Here is a 9904-nt window from a genome sequence, read left to right as displayed (position 1 = left end):
TCAAACGCAAAATTTTCACCGTGTCCCTTTCTGTACAGTTGTTTAGTAAATGGCTTCTGTTTTATTTTTCTTGCACTGGTGGACCTTTTAGATCACAGTTAATAAAAGATCTTTTTGAGTAAATTGCAAATCTTACTAGAAAACATTTAGACAAGAAGTTAATTTTTGTTTTAAGTTATTGCAAATTTAGACCATAGTTTAATATTTTGCAAGTTGTATGAGCAAAGATTAGACGGACTCTAAAGGATAATTTTCCAAGGATTATATTTGCACAATATTTTAAAGGGAATCTTATATAAATGTCCCAACTTAGATTCCAACTTAGTAACTTCTACACATTAATCATAAACTTACTAAAACTAGCAACACTAGATGCAATATGGAAAGAAAATTTTAAGCATAAATATTTTTAAGGTTCAACTTAGATGAAAATTCAAAATCCAAATAAATAAGGTTTCTTTTTCTCCAAAAATCACATGCAAATATCTCCTTTCATATTTTTAAGCGTGATTAACAACATTAGATGCAATATGGAAAGAAAATTTTATGAATAAGGTAGCAAATAAGGTAATGAAATACAAATATATATATATATATATATATATATATATATATATATATATATATAACATTCCAAAAATCTAAGTAAAAAAGGACATTTTTCAATGGGTTTGGTTGAAATTCATTGAAAACTTATAGATGAGTCAATATACTAAATTTGAGAAATATTTAAAGGTGATTTGGTATCAAAACTTTGTAGTTAAAATTGAGTATAAAAAATTCTTCTGCGATACATGTATCACGCATGTATCTTACACACATGTATACGTGGATATACATGTAATACACAATTGATATAAAAATGATACGTATGTGATACACATATCATTTTTTTCATGTTCATCTTCTACTTCGAAGTTTCAATTCAAACCACCTCAAAACTCCACCAAATCATCCAAAATTAAGATTCAAGCTCCTTAAGATGTACCCAATTTATTCTAATAACACCCGCTCAAAAAAAGCAAAAAATTAATTAATTTTTGCTACAAATAGCTAATTGAATAATATTAGTAATATTTTATTAATTGATCAATTTGTGTAATAAGCTACCTATAAATGGATATAGAGGATAGTTTTCCTCTTTTAAAAATAGTGACAAAATCTAAACATTAGCCTATAAAGGAGATTTGGGTAAACTACGTTAGCCCAATAACCAAGTAGTAGCACCTCCAAAGCTGAAATAACTCAGTACAAGCCCATAAAGGGTAACCACGGCATTTCAGCATAAGTTCTGCAAAAACCCTAGGCTTATAAGTCTAATTTTCCCTCATTTCCATCCACAAAGCTCACCAGAACCCTAGCCCCACTCTCCTCTGCTTGACAAAATGCCGCCAAAGTTCGATCCCTCTCAGGTGGTCGAAGTTTTCGTCCGAGTCACCGGAGGTGAAGTCGGAGCAGCGAGTTCACTCGCTCCAAAAATCGGTCCACTTGGTCTGTCCCCTAAGAAAATCGGAGAAGACATCGCAAAGGAAACCGCGAAGGACTGGAAGGGTCTCCGAGTCACCGTGAAACTTACCGTTCAGAACCGTCAAGCTAAAGTCTCCGTCGTACCGTCCGCCGCGGCACTCGTCATCAAGGCGTTGAAGGAGCCGGAGAGAGATCGCAAAAAGACTAAGAATATCAAGCACAACGGTAATATATCGCTTGATGATGTGATTGAGATTGCTAAAGTGATGAAGCCTAGATCTATGGCTAAGGATTTGACTGGAACTGTGAAGGAGATTTTGGGGACGTGTGTTTCTGTTGGCTGTACTGTTGATGGAAAGGATCCTAAGGATTTGCAGCAGGAGATTGATGATGGTGATGTCGAAATTCCTCTTGATTAAGGAGGTTAAATTCTGAAATTCTCGCGATATAGTAGTTTTAAAATTTGAATTTGTATCGTTTTGGATTTTCAGAGAGATTTTATCAGAGGATAATTTTGATTTGATATCATATCATGATGAGAATACTCTCTTTGGAAATTTTTTGGAAAAGAATGTTGGTTTTTATTTGGCATTATTATAAGATTTTGGATGATTGTCATATCTGATTGTCGCTCGGATTTTATTAAAGATGTTGGTATGCTTTTAGCTTTAAATTGTTTCTGCTAATGTGAGTGAATTATTTGTGCATACATTAGTTATAAGGTTAAATTTTCTATTCGTTTTAGACTAGTTAGAGTGTGAACATTGTAGGTATCTCTTTAGAAATGATATCTTTCGGTGCCAGAACATGGTAGCCTCTAGAGTAGATCCTATGCGCAATATCAACTTTGAACATTCGAATGAGCTTAGTAGTGTATAAAGATGTGTACCCTGTGGTTCTTGTGTTGTGGGATATAATGATTGTAACTTCTCCTTTTGCCTTGAAACAGCAGTCAAGACTAAAATTTAGTAGAGTAAACTTGTTCAAGTATGGGTCTTTAACATGTGAATGTATTGGGCATGACATTTCCACCAATCTATAAGTTCCTATTTCGATTTCTTGTCTAAACTGCTTAAGACTGCTTCTTGAGTACTCGTCAGTTTCTGATGATTATTATCATGTGTCAAAGCATGGTATATAAGGTATGGGTACTCAACTGTTTCTGTTGGTTGTTATCCACTGGCTATGCACGTTATATTGTATTTTACCTGTCCACCAAATACTCGTATAGCTGTGGAGATAATTTCTCCATTGCAATTTTTGGTTTTACCTTATAGCTGGACCTTCTGACACTTCAAACTTCACTATATCTAGATCTGAGTGTCACATTACTGCTCTAGATGTTGTGTCGACTTAAAACAATTGATCTTAAGTGAATGAATTTACAATCTTTCCTAAAAAAGGAATTCAAGAATAATGTAATGTCATGCTCTGACATTAATTACCTTCTAATATGAAATCAATTCCTAGATTTTGCATGTTTATGCTGAGAGGGTCTTGGGTGGGACTGGACTCGTCGGGGTTGTATCTGTGAGTTACTTGCATTAATATTTGACCCTGATATGTGTAGTAAAATCACAATTGAAATGAGTTGTTGTGTCCAGTTCTTGAATCCTACGTGTTGCTTCTGAGTTTTTGTGGTAGCTACATTGTTTTCCACCCTTTTCCTAGGGGGGTCCTTTGATTAGTGTTTACTCTAGGCTGTTGAATACTAGTTGAGAAAGACGGGCTAACAAAGTTGTTTAGTTTTGGTTTGTAAAACAAGTTAACTTTTGGTTAACAATGAAGATCCATTGTTCATGTACTAAGAGCTTGATTGAAGACCTTACTCTCTGGACCATTTCTTGAATGTATTATTTACATGGAGTATATAAAAGAAAGTAGTGTGCTCGGACTAAAGTATCTGTCAATGAGTAGCCTACAGTTTGTTTGATTTCGTTGAACATAATCAAATCGGGATGAATTACCAAAAACGGGAAAAGATTGGTGACATGATTTCTCCATGTCTGTCTTAGGTTTTTCAATGTTCCTGTTCTAGGGTATGGGATTATGTGGACAAAATATTTCAAAGGAGACTAGATAGATGTAAAGTCTCATCATGAACAGAAATTATTTCTTCTCCCGAGCCAAAAACACTTAGTTTCTAAAAAAAATGCTTTTTTCAATGTTTAAGTGTTTGACCAAGCTCTTAAGAAGAAAAAAAGTGCTTTTGAGTAGAAACAGATATAATTTCAGAGAATCAGAAAAAAATAGTTTTTTCCAAAAATACTTTTACGAACTTAGAAGTACTTTTTAGAAGTTTGACCAAACATTAATTAATGTTCAAAAGTATTTTTCAAATTAATTAGTCAAACACAAATTGTTTTTCATCAAAAGTATTATTTATTTAGAAAAGCACTTTTGAGGGAAAAAAATATTTTTTAGAGTAAGCTGATTTTTTAAATTTGGCCAATTAAACTATTAAGGTGATTCTGACCTGTTAAAATATGGGGTAGCCTGCACTAGAAATTATTTATATCTAGTAGCCGAAAAAGTATATAAAATTAGATTACAGTTTTGCCCCTATTTTAAATTAAAATGTATTAAAACATAAAACAACTAATATAATGAATAATAAAAACCTTTAACAAATACCTTCATAAAAAAAACTTTTATTAAATGTTAATTTCAACATTTTACCCTTCATAAAAACCTTTTATTAAATATTAATTTCAGGTGCATTGAATTAATTAATGAAGAGGATGTTTCAACTGGCATAAATTATTAAAAGATGCAGTAATTGTATATATATATATATATATATATATATATATATATATATATATATATATATATATAGGAATAGAACTCCTTTATTTACATGGAAAAAGTGACTTAGCCATAAAGTAACAAATCCTAAATTTTCTCTAAAATATAGGCATTCACCTTAAATATAATTCTATTTATAACACTCTCCCTTGAATGTCTATTCAACAGAAAATGTGTTTCATTAAAATCTTACTAAAATAAAATCGAGTGGAAAAAAAATTCTAGTGAAGGAAAAAAAGAGTACACATATCTAACAATACGTTTTTTGGTTGCCTCGTTAAAAACCTTGCAAAGAAAATCCAGTGTGACAAAACTTTGTAAGAGAAAAAGAGTACAACGCGTATTAACTCACCCTAATGAAAACATCAATTCAGATATTTGAGTCATTGCATTCCAATCTTTTGCACCAATCTTCAAAAAATTGAACTTGAACGAATTTGTTTCACCTTGAAATCAACATTCCTTATAGAGATGTATTGTCTTCATATGTTTTTGTTGGAATCGCGATTTCCATATCTTCATATAGGGGTAAAGACTCTTACTCTCGTATTATCATGTTTATAGTTCTAGCAAGATACTTATGTGCACAAATTGCACTTAGGATGTAAGAGTCCTAAGTATAGAATTCATGACTAAGAATTCTATATGCTTTAGGCGATCTAAATCCTTCATGGATTGTCATATAAGTATAGTCATATAACCAATTAAATAGACTTTAGATGAATATCAAGATTTCATGTCATGCTAGACATATAAGATAAATAAAAGTGATTGCACACACAATTGACTTTATACTTTCAAGTGTTTGAACTGCAGGTCCATAACAACATGTCTTTCATATGAAACCAATTCTACTTGAATTGTTTCTCTAGACTTACGATCATCATATATATACATATTTAGCGCTATCATAGATGTCGTCGATGGACATTTTATATCGGTTTCAACCTCCTTAATTTCTTAAAGACATAACATAGAGATCTCTTCATTCATATATTCAGGTACCTGAATCTCTCATGAGATTTTATAAAGTGTTATGTCATGTGATCTTCTAGACAATTGCCTCCTTATTATGATCATTTTGATCATTTGCTCATATTCTCTATCTAGAATATTATTTGAAACCGATTTGTCTATACGCTTTAACCGTATCATAGACTTTGTCATTCTAAGACTTATTCTAATAGGAGCATTTGCAGTGAGAATATAGTTACTATCTTTGGGTCAGCCAATGCGTCTAGCATGCTTGACAATATATTGCAGATGAATTATCTTTTAATGAATTTCAAGTTCATATTATCTTATTCGAGGATCTAGATGTACAAATGATAATTCATTCCACGTAACTTTTTCTCAACTGTTTATTCCGTCTCCCATTCATGTTAGAAAAACTAACTTGCTTCCTCAACTTTGAAAATCCACCTTTGTGCGTTATGGTGTTAATTAAAATATACACCGAACATAATAATAATAAGATGAAACTATTTGGTTCCTGATCCTGAACCACTTTGTGAGGGGAGAATGTAATATACTTTCGTATATAACGTATATCAAACTGATATAAATAACTCTGTTCTCATAAGCAATAGTTTAGCTATTAAGTGGAGGCACTCAATAAATCATTTTGCTAAACCAACTGTGAGTAAACCAACTTATCAAGATGAACTTCTTGAATAGAAAATCTGAAAATTATACTCTAAATTTAATTATTGAGCAACTTACCTCGCAAAACCAGCGAGTTAATAATAATTTAACATGTAACCATCTCATAGATGCATCTTATGCGGTATACATGGCAAGTGAATGAGCCCATAGTCACCTTTGATATTTTCAGCATTCATGGGATTCAATCCCCATGTTAGTTGGTCTATTAATTAATAATGAGAACACGCAACATAAGAGAATTCGTAAAGAACTTTCTAGTTCTTTAATATTTAACCATGTGAATTCTCTTTTATTTTTGCACATCATACTTAAATTAACATGGCTAAATCAATTGTGTCAACTGAATAAATTATCAATATTGATAAATTTCAGGTTTACACCATGACGTGTGCAATTATAAGAATACTCCAAGTTTATTATGATATAAGTTTTTATATCAATAAAAATTCAGTTTATTGGGTCATGTAATTTCACCATATTTTTTATTTGTGTAGTACAAATCAAGCAATAAAGCGGGTAGTTTTTATATACATATTACCTCGCTACAATTGTAGTAATATAAAGATATTAAATCTTCTGATTATTTATAGTCTCAATATAACTAATCGCTTTTGTGAATACTTTAGAAACTCAATAAGTTTCTTTGAGACTTACTACAACGTAATGCCTTATTGATAATTAATTTTATTCCTCCAAAATAGTAATAATTGGCTCTTCCAGAGCTCTCAATTAATTTGGTACTACCACATATTCATCAACATCCATATGGTGATTATCTCTTTTAAAGAGAAAGTTATACCATTATGGCATGCCAAAATTATATGCAAGATCTGTTTCTTGCATTACTATTATCCTTTAATAATCACATTACCAAAATATTTTGGCGTACATGACCAATGACCTTTTATGCCTTAATAATGACATTATTTTCTTATATTATCTCAAACCTCCTTCTAGAGGTGAGTGTAGTACCACTAGCACGTTCATATTCTTCTAAGAATAAATATGTATTCATAAATCACTTGTTGTCACATTCGCATCATGAATGGACCATAATCATCAATATGTGCTTTACAAAAACTCATGTCAAATCGATGACACATATTATTTTCACATAGTGAAGGATTATTTTGAGAATCCTTATTGTTCTCATTATCAGAATGACGATGATTATAATTTCGTCTATTGCCACGTCCACATCCATTGATACCTTCATGCTCATAATTTTGTCTTCTTTCAGACTTATCACATACTGCTACCAAGGGCAGATCTAGAGCAAAGGTTACGGGTTACCATGAACCCAGTAACTTTGTATAGACTCTTTATTTGTACTAAAAAATTCATTAAAAATATTAAGAATATTTAGCTTGAACCCAGTTCGTTGGTCTAGTTATCATGTAGATTAACTTGAGATTGTTATAGGAACCCAAACGCTTAAAATTCTGGATCCGCCTCTGACTGCTAACACATTCTCTTAAAAAAACAACAACAACAACCCAGTGAAATCTCACTAGTGGGGTCTGGGGAGGGTAGTGTGTACACAGACCTTACCCCTACCCCAAAGGAGTAGAGAGACTGTTTCCGAAAGACCTCGGCTCAAGAAGACAAAAGGATAAAAGAAGATAATATTAGTAACACCACAGAAATAATATGAAAGAAATATATATATACAGAAATAATATGAAAGAAATATATATATATATATATATGAATAATAAGAACAACATGAAATCAAGAGGAATGATACAAAGCAAAAGCAAAATAGTATCCCTACCAAACTGGTCTCCCATAGTTATGGCATAAGGCAAGACTCAACTACCTCCTAGCCTACCACCCTAATATTCGACCTCCACATGTTCCTATCAAGTGCCATATCCTCGGAAATCTGAAGCATCGCCATATCCTACCTAATCACCTCCCCCCAATACTTCTTAGGCCGCCCTCTACCTCTTCTCGAGCCCTCCACCACCAGCCGTTCGCACCTCCTTACCGGAGCATATGGGCTTCTCCTATGAACATGCCCAAACCACCTAAGACTTGCTTCCCGCATCTTGTCATCAATGGGAGCCACGCACACCTTATCTCGAATATCATCATTTCTAATCTTATCCATCCTACTATGCCCGCACATCCACCTCAACATCCTCATTTCTGCTACCTTCATCTTCTGGATATGTGATTTCTTAACCGGTCAACACTCAGCCCCATACATCATGGCCGGCCTAACCACCGCTTTATAGAACTACCTTTGAGTATCAGTGGCACTCTTTTGTCACACAATACTCTAGATGCTAACCTCCACTTCATCCATCCTACCCCGATACGGTGTGTAACATCCTCGTCGATCTCCCCTTCCCCCTGGATAACCGACCCAAGGTACTTGAAACTATCTCTACTCGGGATGACCTGTGATTCAAGCCTCACATCCACGCCTACTTCCCTCTGCTCAGCGCTGAACTTACACTCCAGGTATTCCGTCTTTGTCCTGCTAAGCTTGAAACCCTTAGATTCAAGAGTTTGTCTCCAAACCTCCAGCCTCTCGTTAACACTGGTTCGTGACTCGTCAATCAGAACTATGTCATCGGCGAATAGCATGCACCATGGCACATCCCCTTGAATGTGATGTGTTAACGCGTCCATCACCAGGGCGAATAGGAACGGACTGAGCGCAGAACCTTTGTGTAACCCCATAACAACCGGAAAATCCTCAGAGTCGCCTCCTACTGTCCTAACCCGAGTCTTTGCCCCATCATACGTGTCCTTAATCGCCATAATTTAGGGAACCAACACACTTTTTGCCTTCAAGCTTCTCCACAGAACTTCTCTAGGAACCTTGTCATAGAGAAAACGAGAATAAATTCTCTTAAGAAAACGAGAATAAAATAAATTCAATTGGACGGGTTTCCACTTAATCATGCTCAATATTATGTACAAGTTAAGCACCATGTGCATATCCCAAATTAAAACAAATGCCCTCTACTTGATTGGTTAGAGTCTTGTGCTGATAACGTGTTATAAAACAATAAAAGAAGAAGAAGAGTATTGCAGTGAAAAGTAGAGAGAGAGAGAGAGAGAGATAATTCTTATTAATTTGGGATGATTTATAATGGAATGGAACCCCTTTATTTATAAGGAAAAAGTGACTTAACCACAAAATAACAAACCCTAAAATTTCTCTAAAATATAAATATTCATCTTAAATACAATTCTATTTATAACAATATGAGTGTTGAAAGCTGAAAGTAAATGGTCCATATAAGTGATAACAACTTGAATTGATGGCTAGTTTTTGATGTTTTGCACTTGACGATATTTAGGGTGGCTGCGTGTGAGATGTGTTAAACCTCTAGATTTGGAAATTGTTAATTTGCCTTTAAGACACTCATCTGCCAATTTTGAATGAATTGAGCGGTTGAATAAATATAGATATACTAAGTATTCTATTGAGACTAAAGGTATTAATCGGATCGGGCCGGCCCACTAATAACCCGGTTCGATCCGGTTCAGTCCGGATCAGCCCGGTTCAGTAAGGGATGGGACGGGTTAGTTAGAATATGGGGGTTGTGCCGGACGAGGTCGGTCCTTTTTGGCTATCGGTGCACTGGAATCCGGCTAGCCCGCATCCGTTCAAGGGGTTTAACCATGTTCCAACCCGGTTTAAGTTATAATTTTTTTGTTAAAATTCTGATCGTTGCCAACAGTCGATATAAAAAAATGACCATTGGGCAACGATCATTTTTTGCACTTTTAGCTAGTTCGGCCTATCCCCTTACTAAAATAACCCATTCACCCCCTAATAATTGATAAATTATATTCTTAGCCTTTTAATAACTACTAGTTTTTTTCGGCTACGCGTGCTGCTCGTGTATTCAATCCAACGAGTATATTTTAAAAAAAAATGTATGTATATTTATATTAAAAGTTTGTATTTGTGTTATAAAATAAAAGGTATAAAAAATATCAG

At 33.9% G+C, this 9904-nt stretch overlaps 1 protein-coding gene across 1 annotated transcript; it reads left to right on the top strand.

Annotated features, from left to right (window-relative positions):
- The first annotated feature begins 1272 nt into the window (after nucleotides 1-1272).
- On the top strand, nucleotides 1273-2140 carry LOC104227305 (large ribosomal subunit protein uL11). The gene has a single exon (XM_009779530.2). The coding sequence runs from the start codon at nucleotides 1386-1388 to the stop codon at nucleotides 1884-1886; it is 501 nt and encodes a 166-aa protein (XP_009777832.1). The 5' UTR covers nucleotides 1273-1385; the 3' UTR covers nucleotides 1887-2140.
- The last annotated feature ends 7764 nt before the right edge of the window (nucleotides 2141-9904 follow it).

Source organism: Nicotiana sylvestris, chromosome 11 (assembly GCF_000393655.2).
Source record: "Nicotiana sylvestris chromosome 11, ASM39365v2, whole genome shotgun sequence".
NCBI lineage: Eukaryota > Viridiplantae > Streptophyta > Magnoliopsida > Solanales > Solanaceae > Nicotiana > Nicotiana sylvestris.
Note: the sequence above shows the minus strand (reverse complement) of the source record. Positions and strands in the feature narration are given on the sequence as shown.

Coding starts and splice junctions, on each gene's coding strand:
- LOC104227305 (XM_009779530.2), top strand. CDS start 1,386: ATGCCGCCAAAGTTCGATCCCTCTCAGGTGGTCGAAGTTTTCGTCCGA.